At 40.7% G+C, this 18266-nt stretch overlaps 1 protein-coding gene across 1 annotated transcript in view; it reads left to right on the top strand.

The window, feature by feature from the left end:
* Nucleotides 1–17485, top strand: part of LOC124778855 (double-stranded RNA-specific editase Adar-like) — a 29104-nt gene extending 11619 nt beyond the window's left edge. Inside the window, exons 2-5 of the mRNA XM_047253672.1 lie at nucleotides 10529–10698; nucleotides 16541–16921; nucleotides 17113–17302; nucleotides 17412–17485. Of these exons, the coding sequence (XP_047109628.1) occupies nucleotides 10529–10698; nucleotides 16541–16921; nucleotides 17113–17302; nucleotides 17412–17485 (815 nt within the window). The remainder of the gene's footprint in view (nucleotides 1–10528; nucleotides 10699–16540; nucleotides 16922–17112; nucleotides 17303–17411) is intronic.
* The last annotated feature ends 781 nt before the right edge of the window (nucleotides 17486–18266 follow it).

Raw genomic sequence — 18266 nt, 5'->3', positions numbered from 1 at the left:
TTCACACAATCATTGTCCATGCAGAAATAAGATTATAATCATCCAGTTCAATTTATTTTATTTTATTTTTTTTTGTTTGACCACATATAATGTGTGTTTTGCCAGGAGATGTTACAGTATCCTCTTCTCCATTCTCTTAAGATGTCCATACCATCTCAGCATTGATTTCTCTATCTCCTCCTGTAATGGTTCCACGTTCATTAACTCTCTGATCCTCTCATTTCTTAACTTGTCTATCTTTGTCACTCCAATACTGTTTCTCAAGAATTTCATGTCACTAGCTTGTGCTTCACTTTTCTCTCTTCCTTTCATAACCCAGGTTTCTGATGCATATGTCAGGATTGGGATATAGTATGACTGGTATATAACCTTTTTACTGATTTTGGGTACATCCTTGCCTCCATATCAGGCTTCTGACACTTTTCCAAAATGCTTCTGATTTTCTCCCCCGCTCATTTATTTCTGTCGTTTTTTCTGTCTTCTTGTATCAGGTTTCCTAAGTGCTTGAAACTCTCCTCTCCTCAATCGTTCCTCACCCATTGTTATTCCAGTTGTTCCTCTCTCCTTCTTTCTTGTTGTGACAATCATCTCTCTCTTACTTATACTAAATGTTATGATAATATGGTAACATTGTATATTCCTTTTGCCTACAGATGAGTCATGAGTCATAAGTCATAAATATTAGATCCTTAAAAAAGAAAAATTCAGATGGACTGGATTGCATATCCCTTAAAATAAGTGTGTTTCTAAATACATAAGTAAACCTCTCACATTCTTTATAAATCAAACACTGCAGGAAGGGATATTTCCAAATTTTCTAAAGAAAACAAAAGTAATTTCCATATATAAAGGAGGAGACAAAGGGAAGCCCAGCAATTACAAACCTATTACAATCATATCTGTACTGTCTAAAATTGTAGAAATAGCCATAAGACAGCATAGTAAATTTCTTACAGAAACAGAACATAATAAATAGAGCATAACATGGTTTCACAAAGGGTCGATCTACAAACGCAGCAGTGGCATATTTCACAGCTTATGTAATCGGGACACTGGAGAAACAGGAACAAGTATGTAGTTTATTCCTTACCTATCAAAAGCTCTTGTCACAGAGTCCTGTTAAAAAAACTAAACCAGTATAAGAGGCAGAGCAAACAATATTATCAAAACACTTATCAAAAATAGGCAACAATGCATAGAGATAAAAATATAGAAATGGCAACAGACTGGAAAATGTGTTCTCAGCATTCAAATAGGTAAAATGTGGTGCACCCCAAGGTTTGATATTGGGACCATTACTTTTTATTCTGTATGTAAATGATATGCCAGAAGCTGTAAATGACACAGTGATTATTTATGCTGATGACACATCTCTACTAATCACAAGTAAATCTACAAAGGACCTTGAAACCAGGACATGTTTAGAGATGGATAGGTGAAACACACATTTTTGGGGTGCAACCTTTCCATAAATGGAAGCGAAACAAACTCAGTCAAAGCAGATGATCTTGATATCAAGCTTGGGGACTCCAGCCTTTCAAAAGTTCGTTGCAGTAAGTTTCTGGGGTTCTCATGACATGGGAGACTCATAGATGAAATATGCTCAAAAATATACTTCTCATGAGGAAAAAGTCACACTGTTGATCAGGACACTTTGTTAAAAATGTATTATGCCCTAATTTATCCACATGTCTCTTACTGTATACCTGTGTGGCGTAGAGCAGCTAATATACACAAAAACAGATTATTTAAACTCCAAAATAAAGTGATTAGGTGCATTGGAATCTGTCATCTAGACTGTTCTGCAGAAATAAATTCTAATAACTGCAGATACTGACAGTGTACATACTCTCTCTGTACATACATGAAACAATTATGTACCTAAAAATAAAACTGTACAGCTTTGATCAACAAAAATTTACAGAACTACAGTACTAGGTGTAAAGATAATCACCACATGTATTCAAATAGACTTAAGCTACAAAGAACCTAAAATAGCTGGATATGTGTTGTATGAGGGTTGCCCAGAAAGTAACACACAGCATTCTTTTTTTTTTCCAGCCGAAATCAATGCTACGGATGTGAAATGTTATGTATTTATTTGAAGTCTCCTGAGGGATTGTGCCAAGTTTGTCACTTCTGATGTAGAATAGCTGCAGGACAGTTTCAAAATGATGTATGTTACAAGCAACGTGCCATCAGTGAATTTATCACTGCAGAGAAAAAACTGTGGGGAATATTCACAAACACTTGTGCATGGTCCATGGAGCATCTGGTATCAGCATAACTACAATTAGTCGCTGGGCATGGAGGGTGAGGTCATCAGAAGGCAGTTCAGCGAAGCTCCACGTTAGGGAGACGCTCCACTGCTGTCATACCTGACATGTAGCAGCGAGCTGATGTCATTCACCATTAAAGGCTGCAATTGGTGGAAGACATATTGAGTATGATTAGGTGGTGATTTACACAGTGAGGCACTGGCTCTGCCACCAGGGCAAGGATTGGTACTGACAGTGTATACAAGCCCTTATTTCGCACTGGATGAAGGCCATAGAATGGAATGGAGATTGTGTGGAAAAATAGTGTGTGTAGATAAAACACCATTGTTTTGTGTGGCCAATTCTCATTATGTTCAGTAAAGAATTGTTGGAGAAAGAAATGTGGTGCATTATTTTGTGAGCAATCCTTGTAAAACAAACAAGCAGTATCAGGATCTTAAAAACATTGTCTGATTCCAAACAAAAACTAAAAGGTCATCTGGTCTCAGCTTGTTGCAATGTAAGGGAGTTCTTAGATAAAAGTGCAACAGTGTAAAGGAGTATCTTATATGTAAGTGTTCAAATTCTTAAAGAAGAGTTTCATCTGGAAACTCCACATAAAGAACATAAAGACACTGTTCTGTCACTGTATGTAAGCACAATTGTGTATATTCTTCTTAATGCTCTGATATGTGTAATTTTACATCTATGGTGTAAAATCTTAATGTTAGAAAAATTGTATATATCCATGCTTTTAACTGGTTACCACGCACTTTGTAATACACTCCTGTATATTGTAGTGGCAACGTCTGCCACCGAATGTAACAGCAATACCAAATGTAGTGGAAAGAGGTAGAAGGCACCATATTAAGACTCGTCCAAGCTTTCCAAGTGATTTGGTGTTTCCAACTACAGTGCCATGTTTCCCTCGGTCTGCGTCACCAGGTCCCGCAATCCCGCAATGCTGACACAACTTCGCCGTCTGCGAAACGGCTTGGCACGGAATGGCAGTCTCAGCGACCCGTGCATGCACTGTGTGTCGGCCTTGTATGCCAGCAGAATAGTGGTTTTGTCAGGATGCCAGCAGTTGACTCAGCAGTCTGCATCCCTGCCGACTCGGCGCTGCTCGGTGTGAGCCGCAGACGGCCAGCTGCGTGGTTCTCGCCGCCATGGCTGAGACCGCGGCGACAAGTGCCCATGATCCGGGGTCAGAATCTATGGCCCTCACCTTGGGTTGCCTCTGGCATGTGTTGGAAGCCAGGATGCCTGCCCGTGGTAGCGAGCTGTGAAGTGGGCCACCGCTGGCTGGCTATGGACCCTGCGTCGGCCTCAGAGGGACAAACCACCGGCCTGCAGTGGACTGAAATGCTGGCACCCCATCTCTTGCTGTGCGTAGCTGGTGGTGTGACATGCCCTGCCGTCCAGGAGAGCTGCCACACTTGAATGAATCTTGTTAGAAACTCGCACCTACTTATATGTAGCGATGCACCTCTGTTCTGTCATACGCACTGCTTCGCGTCACGTACTCGTAACACGCTAGTTGGGCCAGTGGGCCCCTTCTGCCAGTGATTTGCGACATGCAAAACTGCTAAGTATACTCTCCCAGCAATTTGATGGCCCTGTGGCCTCTATTCTACATCGCAACTGTTGGTATGCGTAACTCACTGCATTCCGGCCTGCACCTGGCTGTAACTTGTGCTCAGAATATTGCACAAAACTAACTTTCCCTAACCTAAACAGTGGTGCTGCTACATTATTCCCCTCTTCGTAAAAACTTGGTCCCCAGGTCAACCCTTAACTAACTCTTAATTTGTTTGGGTCAGCACCTATGGCATATTTCCTTACTATTAGAAAGCTTAAATGTGGTCTAGTGCCCCTTAAAACCATGACATGAAACAAAACATAAAAATTCCGTACTGGACGACCCCTGCTCGATCAACCCCTTACCTAATCATCTCGCATCCTCGGTATCCAATTGACTGGGACTTCAACTACCCTTGGTACCCTCTTGGGATTAGCTCTCTGTCTGATCAGAAAGAAAACAACTCATTACAAAGTTAAGGCTGCAAAGACACTTGGCACAGAGGTGCTCGAAATGATCATTATTTGCCGTTGCTTTTCCCTATACTGAAGGACATGTTGCACAAGCTGTTGGGCTGATATGTGCTGCTCTTGCTCTATGGATCGCAACAGACCTGGCTCCATAGTTCGATTTAACGAGGTCAGATTCTGCTTTGGCAAAAACTCTAAAGTGGTTTCTGGCCAGTATAGCTGTGGCTGCATAACATTCAACTGCGTGACTGCTGAAATTGACGCTGGCAGGTGGAAGGTTGGTCCTATTATGTTACATGCAGTTCCATTGATTAAAATTGCACTCCCCTCGAGCTCTATACATTTCGCTTCTGAAAATTCTCCCGATTCAAAACAGCTTGCTTCTACTTTCTGGATCACAAAGCATATGGTACTTCATGCTGTACTCTATCTTCCTGGTTTTTTCTGTGCTTAGCACCTCTCTGCACGCTCTCTTTCTTCATCTTTCCTTCCTGTGACACGCCTGGGATCACATCTGGGCAACCCTTAAATGGCCATAACTACCCAATGTGTACTATCATTGTTCCAGTTGGCAGCTGAAGCTTAACAGAAATGGGGGATGTGATTTCAACAAGTTGGTATGTGATTTCAACAAGTTGGTATGTGATTTCAACAAGTTGGTATGGCCCTTGATACCTCGTGAGGCACTTCTTCATTTTGCATATAGGGGCTGGACAGCATTACCCACTGACACACTCTATACTGCGGTAAACTTCCTTTATGCTCCACTGCGTCTTCCTGCCTTTCCAAAGCCTTTGCATTTGCCTTTTGTATTAGTTTCCAAACATCTCGAATTGTCCTTGCAAATTGACGTAGTGATTCACCGGTCCTTCCTTTCTGTAGCCTCACCAAATCAAATGGTGACGGCATTTTTCGCCCGTACACTACCTCATATGGAGACAAATCGGTATTTGTATGGACTTTTGCATTGTATGTGCATACAACATGCTTCAAATACTCGTCCAAATGATGATGAGAATCCAAATAAAAACTCAGCATATTCCTGATTGTTCTGTGTATCTGTCCTGTCCCTCTGTTGGCCTGTGGATGCAATGACCTCGTCCTCAACTTCTTTACATTCAACAATTTACACAGTTCCTTCATTAAATCTGACATGAATTTGATCCCTTGGGCAGTAATTGTCTCTGGTACACCAGACTTCAAAATCCAATTGTTTACTAATGCTATGGCAACAACTGCTGCCTGTTGATTTGGTATAGCCACCATCTCCACATACCTCGGAAAATGGTCTATTATTGTCAGAATGAATCTGTTCCCTGATGGTGTTCACCTGAAAGATCCTAAGACATCAATCCCCAGCACAGAGAATGGACATGCCACTTCTGGTAATAGCTGTAGCTGTATCTGTTTCCAGCTCAAATCTTCTCTCTGCGCACATGGTATACAATTCTTGACATACTGATCCACATCTACTGTTCTACCTCTCCACCACTCTCCTATTCGTTGCTCTAAGCTCTCCATGACCAGATAACATGTGATCATGTGCTTCCTTTAAAACCTCATTCCCAACTCCACTGGTACTACTACCCTTGGCCCTAACTTCATTTACCTGCACAGAAGACCATTGTACACATTAAACTGTGGCTATGTCCAGTATAATTTAAAATCATTGTCTGCATCCTGTAATTCTTGCCTTACTGCTAGGTCATAACATATGACTTCTATTTTTGCCACACCCTTCTGTAACAATCGCGTCAACAGCTGTGCTAAATCTGAAAATCCCTTCACGAACTTTCGATAGAAATTGCAGAATCCGATGACTGACTGCACTTCCTTTACTGTTTTTGGTTCCAGAAAATCCCTTTCAGCTTGTACCAACCTCGGGTCTGTTCACGCTCAGTCCTTACTGATAATGACTCAAATACTTTTCTTCTTCTAATGCAAAATGACACTTCTCCAGGCTCAATGTCAAACGAGCTTCTCTTAACCTCATAAAGTCTTCCCTTAACCACTGTCTATGTTGCTCCATACTACTTAAAAACACTGTCATCTAAATAGACCAGAAACTGCCTTGGTTTCAAACCCCCTCAAGACACTGTCTAGCAACCTCTGAAACAATGCCAGAGCGTTTTTCAAACCAAATGGTATTCTAATTTACTGGTAATGGCCTCCAGGAGTAGAGAAAGCAGTTTTTGGACGATCCTCTGGAGCCACATGTAACTGATTACAACCACTCGTAAAATCCATCGTAGGAAAGTACTGGCAATGTCCTAAGTAATCCAAAGTCTCTGATATGTTTGGAATAGGGTATGTGCCCATTCCTGTCTCATTATTGAGGTATCAGTAGTCACAACAGAATCTGTATTTTTGGTTCCATCCATAGATTTTTAGGCACAATGACAATGCCCACTCTCCAGTAACTATCACTATGCTCTATAATACTGTTCGCAAGCTGCTGATCAATGAGATCCTCCACAATCGGATGCAAATACCTTGGTATTCTGTATGGTTTATGGTAAACAGGTGCTTCATTCCCTGTTGGTATCCTATGTTGAACTAATGGAGTTGCTGGTAATGGCCCTTGTGGAAGAAACAAATCCTTAAATTCCCACAATAATTCTTCCATATGATCTCCTTCTCCTCCTCCTCCTCCTCCTCATCTCAAATGCTTAATTTTGTCATGCAATGCAGTTCTTTTGGCAGTTAGTGGTTGATCGCTTTGCCTACCTCTCGAAAAGCAGTCTTTGTCATCAAGCACATCTAAATTTGCTACTACAGCTCCTTTCCTCAAATTCGCGTCTACAGCGCTAAAATTTTCCACGTTCATGGGAACTACTCACCCGTCGTTTCTCTCCTGTACGCGTACAACGCTACATTTCATGAAAGAAGCCAGTGAACCCAAAACTTCATTATCATCCTATGGTTCAATAACACATACTGTACTCACAGGTAGATTTGACTCCACACTTACCCAAAGCAACTTCCCCGTGCCACTAGACACACACACACATGTGAATTAAGCCTTAATGCTAATGTACGTGGTTAAATTGGTTTGTCCATTAAGTTGAACACCCCTTGCGACTGCTCTGCATTGACAACAGTTTCCCCTAGATGAAATAACATTCCACCAAGTTCACAGTTCATTGTCCAAGGTCAATTTTGGCATGATGTTGATGCAAGAAATCTACTCCTAGGATCATGTCGTAGCCCTCTCTTACCCATGGTACTACTTCCATGCATGCATTAAATCAGACTTTCTCTATTCGAAAGTCAACTGTCACCAACCCCAAAGGTGTGACCACCTTATCCCCCACTCCACGCAACCTATAACGTGATGGGTCTAACTTTCTTCATCCCATTATATCCCTAGTAGCCACTGACACTTGAGCCCCTGTGTCCAACAACATCTTAAACTGTTTAGTTCATATGGATCCAACCCCTGAACATTCCACCTCAGCATATGTATTCATAGCATTGAAATTAAATGGGAGTTCACTTAGGTGGGTCTTGGGCCCCCTCTACCACTTTACACCTCTCCTATCTCCACTTCTCCAACTTCCCCTTCCTTTATTCCTCAGTGACTAGGTACATTGCCTCTGCACATGTCCCATACAACCACACTTAAAACATTTCACATCCACTGTAAACACTGTTTGCCTCTTGCGTACCCCTGTTGCGACGTCTGTTTCCTCACATTGAATTGCCAGCTGAATGGCCGAATACAAATCTTTTGGAGTCCCTTCACGCAGTTTCCATGACCTACACACCGGTAACCCTCTAAAAAATTCATCAAGTGCCCTTTGCTCAGCCTACTATTTGCTTCATCGCTCGGACCCAGCTCGTAAGTATACTCATTAGTTTCAATTATCCTGTCCGCAAATTTCTCCACTGTCTCCCCCTGTCTCTTTGACATTTTACTTAACCTCTCTCTAAAGTATTGAGTGCTATTCTGTTTTTTTTTTTTTTTTTTTTTTTTTTTTGTACATTTGTAAAAGCCCTTCCTTTACCTTCTTAAACTGACCTGCCTTCCTTAAGGCCTCAGAACACACCTTACATATGTTTTTGCTTCACCCGTTAATCTAATCTTGGCTATATGTAACAACTGCTCATCAGACCGAACATTCATCACTGCTGAAGCCTCCAAGCCCACCACAAATGAACGCACATCCTCAGATGCCTTGCCAGAAAATGGAATAATCTAACTCGCGGCAGCCGGATCAATCTCCTGCACCCTAGGCAACAACGACTGATCAGATGCGGTTTCCCGCTCGCTTCTAGATATTAATTCATTTCTCAACTGTGTATTGTCCGCTGTCAATTGTGCTACTTCTTCCAACAAAATCCATACCGGTTTGGGTTCAGACGTACCTCGCATCTCTGACTCTGCCATTTTGTTGCTTTTGTTCCCAATTAGTCCTGAAACAAAACATTTAAGTACAAGAATAACCCAACTCCCTATGCTTCAGTATCATCATACTCGGTAACATACTCAAACCAATACAAAGGTAATTAAATGCCACGAAAAAAATAAAGATTACTGCCCTAAATACACTAACACTTATTCTGACAAAAAAATAATAATATGCCTATGCAAAACATCTAAAATGGCCTGCCATGAGCCATTCTCAAAAACAGAAAAAGGCAAGGAAATGTCCAATATTCAAAAGAAAACTGGTCAAAACTCGCCACATCTTGTGAATGTAATGCGGGCATTGGGGTCGAACGTTGTACTGGACAGACAATGTCTGCTATTCTGTCACTAAATATAGTGGCAACTTTTGCCACAAATGTAACAGCAACACCAAATGTAGTGTGAAGAGGTAGAAGGCACCATATTAAGACTCGTCTGAACTTTCCAAGTGCTTCATTTTTTCCAACTAGAGCACTGCGTTCCCCTCGGTCTGCATCACCGGGTCCTGCAATGGTGCGGATACCACTTCACAGTGTGTGTTGGCTTTGTATGCCAGTGGAGTAGTGGCATCGTCAGGATGGCGGCAATCGACTCGGCGGTCTGTGTCCCTGCCGACTCGGCATCGTCACCGGCATGGCTGAGATCGCGACAAGTGCCCACAACCTGGCCTCAGCATGCCTCCGGTGTGTGTTGGAAGCCAGGACATCTGCCCATGTTAGCGAGCCGTGTAGTGTCTTGCCACTGGCTGGCTACAGACCCCGCATCAACCTCAGATGGTTGAACCAGCGACCCGCCTTGGACTGGAATGCTGGTGCCCCCATCTGTTGCTGGGTGTAGCTGGTGTGGTGACACGCCCTGCCATCCAGGAGAGCTGCCACACTTGAATGAATCCTGTTAGAAACCCGCATCTATTTGTAAGTGGCTGTGTGCCTTTGTTTTGCCATATGCGCCCCTTCGCGTCACGTACTCATAACGCACTAGGTTGGCCAGTGGGCCCCTTCTGCCTGTGATTTGTGGCATGCAAAACCACTATGTATACTCTTTCAGCAATTTGATAGCCCTGTGGCCTCTATCCTACTTGGAAAATGTTGGTATGTGTAACTCACTGCAATCCGGTCCACACTTGGCTGTAATTTGTGCTCAGAATATTGCACAAAACTAACTTTACCTATCCTAAACGGTGGTGCTGCTAAAATACATTGATGTATCCAATATTTCTACCAAAAGTGATCCAAGGATAAAAAATAAGTAAATAAATAACTAATGGGATAGCCATGTACAGTTTATTTCTACTCTGGGCTAGGTACTTTGTCAGCCTGCTTGGCACCATGTATCTGCCCCTAAAATTTGCAAACCAGTAAGTTGCTAAATTTCAACGCTTTGCTTTCACATTTTGTCAAAGCTACCACTCCTTTCCCTACTCATTGTCAATAAATTTAACTAGGTTCACAGCAAGCTGTTGCAGATACTCACAAATGCAGTATCTGTGATCATTTTCTGTGCTTGCACTGTGGAGGTAATAATGTGAACTGGAAAGTGGCTGTACGTAATTTTGTCATCTGGGCCTAGGGTTTGCCTTGTCTAGTAGTAATAAATTCCTCATCCACCCCAAAGAATAGAAATATAACTTAGTGATGTCATGTATCAGTTTTAATCTTTTTAATAACCGTAACAACTTAATGTGGACAGTCGTAAAAATTAGCCTTTCCAAAAACTGTGTTGAATTGATATAATCTTGTGGTTATAAAAGTTTGCTGTGCACCCTGAAAAATTAAAAACTAATTTAAAGCTTTTCTTTCAATCATAGTTCAGTTGAAAAAGAAGTTAAGAAAAAGAAAACAGAATGCACGACTGAGGAAGCTGTTGCACCCAAAGAATGCCATTACGGTTCTGCGTGAACTGAAAGCTGGAATAAACTTTACATTTCACGAGTATAAAAATGCTCTAACACAAACTATGTTTGTTGTTAGTGCTGAGGTTAGTGTTCACTTTTTATATATCCAATGCCAACATACTTGAGTTACACTTTTTTAATTAAATATAGTGCAGCTATAAGATTATATGTTGTTGTTGTGGTCTTCAGTCCTGAGACTGGTTTGATGCAGCTCTCCATGCTACTCTATCCTGTGCAAGCTTCTTCATCTCCCAGTACCTACTGCAACCTACATCCTTCTGAATCTGTTTAGTGTATTCATCTCTTGGTCTCCCCCTACGATTTTTACCCACCACGATGCCCTCCAATACTAAATTGGTGATCCCTTGATGCCTCAGAACATGTCCTACCAACCGATCCCTTCTTCTGGTCAAGTTGTGCCACAAACTCCTCTTCTCCCCAATCCTATTCAGTACCTCATTAGTTATGTGATCTACCCATCTAATCTTCAGCATTCTTCTGTAGCACCACATTTCGAAAGCTTCTATTCTCTTCTTGTCCAAACTATTTACCGTCCATGTTTCACTTCCATACATGGCTACACTCCATACAAATACTTTCAGAAATGACTTCCTGACACTTAAATCTATACTCGATGTTAACAAATTTCTCTTCTTCAGAAACGCTTTCCTTGCCATTGCCAGTCAACATTTTATATCCTCTCTACTTCGACCATCATCGGTTATTTTGCTCCCCAAATAGCAAAACTCCTTTACTACTTTAAGTGTCTCATTTCCTAATCTAATACCCTCAACATCACCCGACTTAATTCGACTACATTCCATTATCCTCGTTTTGCTTTTGTTGATGTTCATCTTATATCCTCCCTTCAAGACACAATCCATTCCGTTCAACTGCTCTTCCAAGTCCTTTGCTGTCTCTGACAGAATTACAATGTCATCGGCGAACCTCAAAGTTTTTATTTCTTCTCCATGGATTTTTCTTTTGTTTCCTTTACTGCTTGCTCAATATACAGATTGAATAACATCGGGGAGAGGCTACAACCCTGTCTTACTCCCTTCCCAACCGCTGCTTCCCTTTCATGTCCCTCGACTCTTATAACTGCCATCTGGTTTCTGTACAAATTATAAATAGCCTTTCGCTCCCTGTATTTTACCCCTGCCACCTTTAGAATTTGAAAGAGAGTATTCCAGTCAACATTGTCAAAAGCTTTCTCTAAGTCTACAAATGCTAGAAACGTAGGTTTGCCTTTCCTTAATCTTTCTTCTAAGATAAGTCGTAAGGTCAGTATTGCCTCACGTGTTCCAGTATTTCTACGGAATCCAAACTGATCTTCCCCGAGGCCGGCTTCTACTAGTTTTTCCATTCGTCTGTAAAGAATTCATGTTAGTATTTTGCAGCTGTGGATTATTAAACTGATTGTCCGGTAATTTTCACATCTGTCAACACCTGCTTTCTTTGGGATTGGAATTATTATATTCTTCTTGAAGTGTGAGGGTATTTCACCTGTTTCATACATCTTACTCACCAGATGGTAGTTTTGTCAGGACTGGCTCTCCCAAGGCCGTCAGTAGTTCCAATGGAATGTTGTCTACTCTGGGGGCCTCGTTTCGACTCAGGTCTTTCAGTGCTCTGTCAAACTCTTCACGCAATATCGTATCTCCCATTTCATCTTCATCTACATCCTCTTCCATTTCCATAATATTGTCCTCAAGTACATCGCCCTTGTATAGACCCTCTATATACTCCTTCCACCTTTCTGCTTTCCCTTCTTTGCTTAGAACTGGGTTTCCATCTGAGCTCTTGATGTTCATACAAGTGGTTCTCTTATCTCCAAAGGTTTCTTTAATTTTCCTGTAGGCAGTATCTATCTTACCCTAGTGAGAAAAGCCTCTACATCCTTACATTTGTCCTCTAGCCATCCCTGCTTATCCATTTTGCACTTCCTGTCGATCTCATTTTTGAGACGTTTGTATTCCTTTTTGCCTGCTTCATTTACTGCATTTTTATATTTTCTCCTTTCATCAATAAAATTCAATATTTCTTCTGTTACCCAAGGATTTCTACTAGCCCTCATCTTTTTACCTATTTGATCCTCTGCTGCCTTCATTATTTCATCCCTCAAAGCTACCCGTTCTTCTTCCTACTGTATTTCTTTCCCCCATTCCTGTCAATTGTTCCCTTATGCTCTCTCTGAAACTCTGTACAACCTCTGGTTCTTTTGGTTTATCCAGGTCCCATCTCCTTAAATTCCCACCTTTTTGCAGTTTCTTCAGTTTTAATCTGCAGTTCATAACCAATAGATTGTGGTCAGAATCCACATCTGCCCCTGGAAATGTCTTAAAATTTAAAACCTGGTTCCTAAATCTCTGTCTTACCATTATGTAATCTATCTGATACCTTTTAGTATCTCCAGGATTTTTCCAGGTATACAACCATCTTTTATGATTCTTGAACCAAGTGTTAGCTATGATTAAGTTATGCTCTGTGCAAAATTCTACAGGGCGGCTTCCTCTTTCATTTCTTCTCCCCAATCCATATTCACCTACTATGTTTCCTTCTCTCCCTTTTCCTACTGACGAATTCCAGTCACCCATGACCAATAAATTTTCGTCTCCCTTCACTACCTGAATAATTTCTTTTATCTCGTCATACATTTCATCAATTTCTTCATCTGCAGAGCTAGTTGGCATATAAACTTGTACTACTGTAGTAGTCATGGGCTTTGTGTCTATCTTGGCCACAATAATGCGTTCACTAAGCTGTTTGTAGTAGCTTACCCGCGTTCCTATTTTCCTATTCATTATTAAACCTACTCCTGCATTACCCCTATTTAACTTTGTGTTTATAACCCCGTAGTCACCTGACCAGAAGTCTTGTTCCTCCTACCACCGAACTTCACTAATTCCCACTATATCTAACTTTAACCTATCCATTTCCGTTTTTAAATTTTCTAACCTACCTGCCCGATTAAGGGATCTGACATTCCACGCTCCGATCCGTAGAACGCCAGTTTTCTTTCTCCTGATAACGACATCCTCTTGAGTAGTCCCCGCCCGGAGATCCGAATGGGGGACTATTTTACCTCTGGAATATTTTACCCAAGAGGACGCCATCATCATTTAATCATACAGTAAAGCTGCATGCCCTCGGGAAAAATTACGGCTGTAGTTTCCCCTTGCTTTCAGCCGTTCGCAGTACCAGCACAGCAAGGCCGTTTTGGTTATTGTTACAAGGCCAGATCAGTCAATCATCCAGACTGTTGCCCTTGCAACTACTGAAAAGGCTGCTGCCCCTCTTCAGGAACCACACGTTTGTCTGGTCTCTCAACAGATACCCCTCCGTTGTGGTTGTATCGCTGAGGCACGCAAGCCTCCCCACCAACGGCAAGGTCCATGGTTCATGGGGGGGGGGGGGGATAAGATTATATATGTGCTAACAATAATGTGGTTTATTTTGTATGGTGGTTCTTTGATTTGTACGTACAACAAATGTAATGGAAAAATTTTCAGCTTAGGAGGAAGAAAATTGAACAAGAAGTAAAAGTTAATAGTATAAAACTAAAATTAACTGAATAAGTCAAACCTTTGGTATAATGTTGCAGTACTGTGAGAAAACTAATATTGTAATTCTTAAAATTACAAAAGACTACACCTGTGTCTTACATAAACCAAAATGGATCATCTTGGTTGTTGTTTAAGTGTGTCCCAGTAGTGTCCTAGATATTAATATGAAACTAATAGAACTTCTTTATATGGTTCTGACAAATCACCAGTGAGTTATTAATGTCTTCTGAAGCAGGTAATGCTGTTGACCTACTTTATCAGTGAAGTGCAACTGCAATTTGCAGTTCAGTTAATAAAATAGTCCATAGGTATACTGCCACTTGCTGCTGTCCAAAGGACACAATGTTTTGATGACTGAGCCTGATGACAGTTACATGATAAACTGCTGAAATGTTGTGTCCTTTGGACACCAACAACTGGCAAAACAACTGTGGATTGTTTTGTTACAAATATTCTATGAGAAACTGAAGAACACCAGTTCAGTTAGTTGTACTATTCAGGTTAGTTTGTTTCATTTAACCTGCTGTTAACTTCTACCATCATTAAAAGACACTTTGAAAAAATAGCAATTAAAATTGTGCCTTTTCCGTAATGTTAGACTGTCCACAGTATAATGCAATATATATTCATTAATATGCAGGATGATTATAATTAGAGTTAAACTTTCAAACCATTGTAGAAATAACACCATTTCTCAGAATTACATCAAATTGTAACAGAATATTGTTGGAGAAAGGGGAAAATGTATGCCAGAAGCAAAATAAATAATTACAAAATGCAGCAATAGGTGGCACACTGTAAGCATCATAATTTAATAGTGGTTGACGACAAATGATTTGTACAACAATGCCTAAGATGTATGTTTGACACCAAACAAACTTTACTATTCAGTGTGCATGGGTGTTCAGGTGTGACACTGTTAGTTATGTAAGCCCATCCACCACCCCAAGGTCATATCATATTGGATGGGAAAAACTGGTTTTTAACTGTCCTGAGGCCAAAAACCACATAAAAAGCATCAATCAAAATCAGATTGGATTATTAATTTCAGAGCTACTGGCGCAAAACATGCTCAATATGCTGTCCACTGTTTTTCTGCAACAAGTTGAAATCAAGAAACAGTATGTTCCACAACTGATTGAAGTGTTTCTCGGGTCACATTCAGAATGTTGCACAATGCATGCCTTCAATACAGCTAAGTTTGCAATCAGAACACTGAACATAACATCTTTCAGATAGCCTCACAGCCATAAGTCACATGGATTAAGATCAGGTGATCGGGACAGCCAGGCTGTAGGGAAATAGTGGCTGAGAATTCTAGCATTTCCGAAATGGCACTTCAGCAGTTGCTTCATTGGCTTTGCAATGTGCAGAGTTGTGCCGTCTTGCATAAAAATGATCCTATCCACACACCAAGCTGTTGAAGAGCTGGAATGACGTAGTTGTGCAAAACACTCTCATAGTGCTTACCAGTTACATTACAGGTAACAGAACCGGAAGCACCTGTCTCTCTGAAAAAATATGGCCCTATGATAAAAGATGCCGTAAACCTGCACCACGCAGTGATCTTTTTGGGATGAAGTGATACTGGTATGAACCAGTTGCTCATATTCAACAATTCTGTGTATTGCCATAACCTGTCAGATGGAAGTGGGCTTTCTCTATCCACAAAATCTTCCATGGCCAATCATTGTCCACTTCCATGCAAGCAAGAAATTTTAAACCAAAGGTCTTTCTTGCTGGTAGGTCAACAGGAAACAACTGGTTCACATGCATAATTTTCAGTGGATAGCAAAGAAGGATGTTTCATAAGATTTTATGCACCGTGCTCATAGGTATGTCCAATGTTCAGGCAATTCTCCGTGCACTACACGTTTGCACACCACCACTCATCTCCTCCCGAACTGCTGTGGCCACTGCTTCCACTGACATTGAATCAGTTCATTTTCTCCCTCTACCAGGTTGCACACCAAAAGAACCAGTCTTTTTTAATTTCCGAATCATTTTCTCCAGACCCACAGCAGTCATCAGACCAATGTCTTTCTTCAAACCCTTCAGTGTCCAGAACTTCTGCAGTGTGACGTGTGCAGTCATCGTTCATGTAATACAGCTATACAAACAGAGTGCGGTCCTGCATTGAGACAATCATTGCAAACTTCACAGACATGAAAGGAGGAAAAGCCGTGTATCCTGCATGTTTATAACAACTTCAATGGGTCATGCACATAACAGGTGTTTTTATGTATTCTGACACACACAGCATCATCTACTGATCAATTTTCACACTATTTTTTTTTTTTTTTTTTTTTTTTTTTCTCGGCCATGTGTGTCTGACAGTATTCTAAAATTTATTTTGCAGGTGGATGGGAAGGTGTATGTAGGTGGAGGTTTATCCAAATCAATAGCTAAGCAAAATGCTGCTGAAAAAGCTCTAAAAGACTTACTTTTGGAAAGAATGTTTGATGCAGCAGTGAAAACACAGAAACGGCATAATGCAGAAGTTGTTGAACCCATGCAGCAGGAAGTGAACAATGCAGCTGGCAGTGGTGTTTCTGATGATGGAAGTATGGCTGAAAGTGCACAAGCATTGGGAAAGCCACCAGTCCCAGAGGATGATGTGCCATGGGGAAATGTGGCTTCATTTGCCCTGTACAAATTATTTACTGAATGGCAGAGTCAAGGTACACATGTACCTCTTCCTTTTTGTAAACAGAAACGAGTTTTGCCACCTCCAGCAAGGGTGGATGCAGTGGCAGCAGCTGGACAGGTATATTACACATAACACTACCTAGCACACTGCTTTCTTCCTTTTCAGCTTTATCCTGGAAGTTTGCTGATCTGCTGTGAGTAATGAATTGCCAGACATTTTGTAAATCTGATGTTTGAAAAACATTTTCCAGTGCCTGTGTATAATCTTAATGTCAGTTACAGCCTCTGGTTCTGGCAGCAGATTCTCCCATGAAAAAAATTCCAGAAAACCCAACTGGTTGTCATCCTGTTCTCTTATTACATAATTTAAAACCAGAAATACAGTTCACTGAAGCTAGGCAGGAACACACACATCCAGATGAGAGATTTACAATGTCAGTAACTGTTGATGGGAAGACTTACAGTGGTGTGGGTAAGTAATAGATTCTTCAAGTTTATATTCCTAAAATTTGATAAGATTTTATTGTTGACATAAAAATGGAAATTTAATTGCTGAGTATTAATATAATGTTTGTCCACAGGTAAAACCAAAAAGGAGGCAAAGAAAGCAGCAGCTATTGCATGTTTTGCTGGATCATTCAAGATATGCTACTAACTCATTCTGACAGTAAACAATATTGTTTGGACATAATGCATTTCTCACATGCAATTTCTGATCTGTAGTAAAGACTTAGTTATATCTGTAGTAATATTGACTTTGAAACCTGTTGCCAACAATCACTGAAGTCTTAAGGCAGTAAATTAGCTGTAATTCACTTTCACTTCATCTATTAATGACAGTATACCATTGTTGGCCAGGGTATAACTAAGTAATTTCTTATCTGATAGTAAGAGATCACATATTATAACATTGTCTGCAATACATGAAAGATTTGTTTATGGTTTTCCTTGGTGTTGCACATTTGTGTGTAGGCTGGTCTTTTACATGAAGTCTTCATTACTTATGACAAACCTTAAGCTATGTTCTTAGCTGTAGATGAGCTACAGCTGTATTTCCTTTCTATGAATTAAAGTATAGCCTCTGTATTAATGTGACTGCTGCATTATGTACATGAAATACCAAATGTACCTTCCAAACGAGAGATATAGAAACAAATTGTTCTGTGCGATTAAATAATAAAATATCCTTGAACACTGCATATTTGTTGATTTGCAAATGAACACATTTTTTTAGTGGGAAATCCATTGGATCAAGACTCATATGGACTGCATTTAATATACCCACCCAGCTCACTTAAATATTTACTTATTTGTATTTACCCGCACCACAAAATTTTCATTACATTACAGTTATATGGCCAGTGCACTGTTGTTTAAACTTTCCATAAGCCTCATTAATAGCTTGCAGGCAAACCTCCACATGCTGATACAATATT

The sequence above is a fragment of the Schistocerca piceifrons genome, chromosome 1, assembly GCF_021461385.2.
Source record: "Schistocerca piceifrons isolate TAMUIC-IGC-003096 chromosome 1, iqSchPice1.1, whole genome shotgun sequence".
Classification (NCBI taxonomy): domain Eukaryota; kingdom Metazoa; phylum Arthropoda; class Insecta; order Orthoptera; family Acrididae; genus Schistocerca; species Schistocerca piceifrons.
Note: the sequence above shows the minus strand (reverse complement) of the source record. Positions and strands in the feature narration are given on the sequence as shown.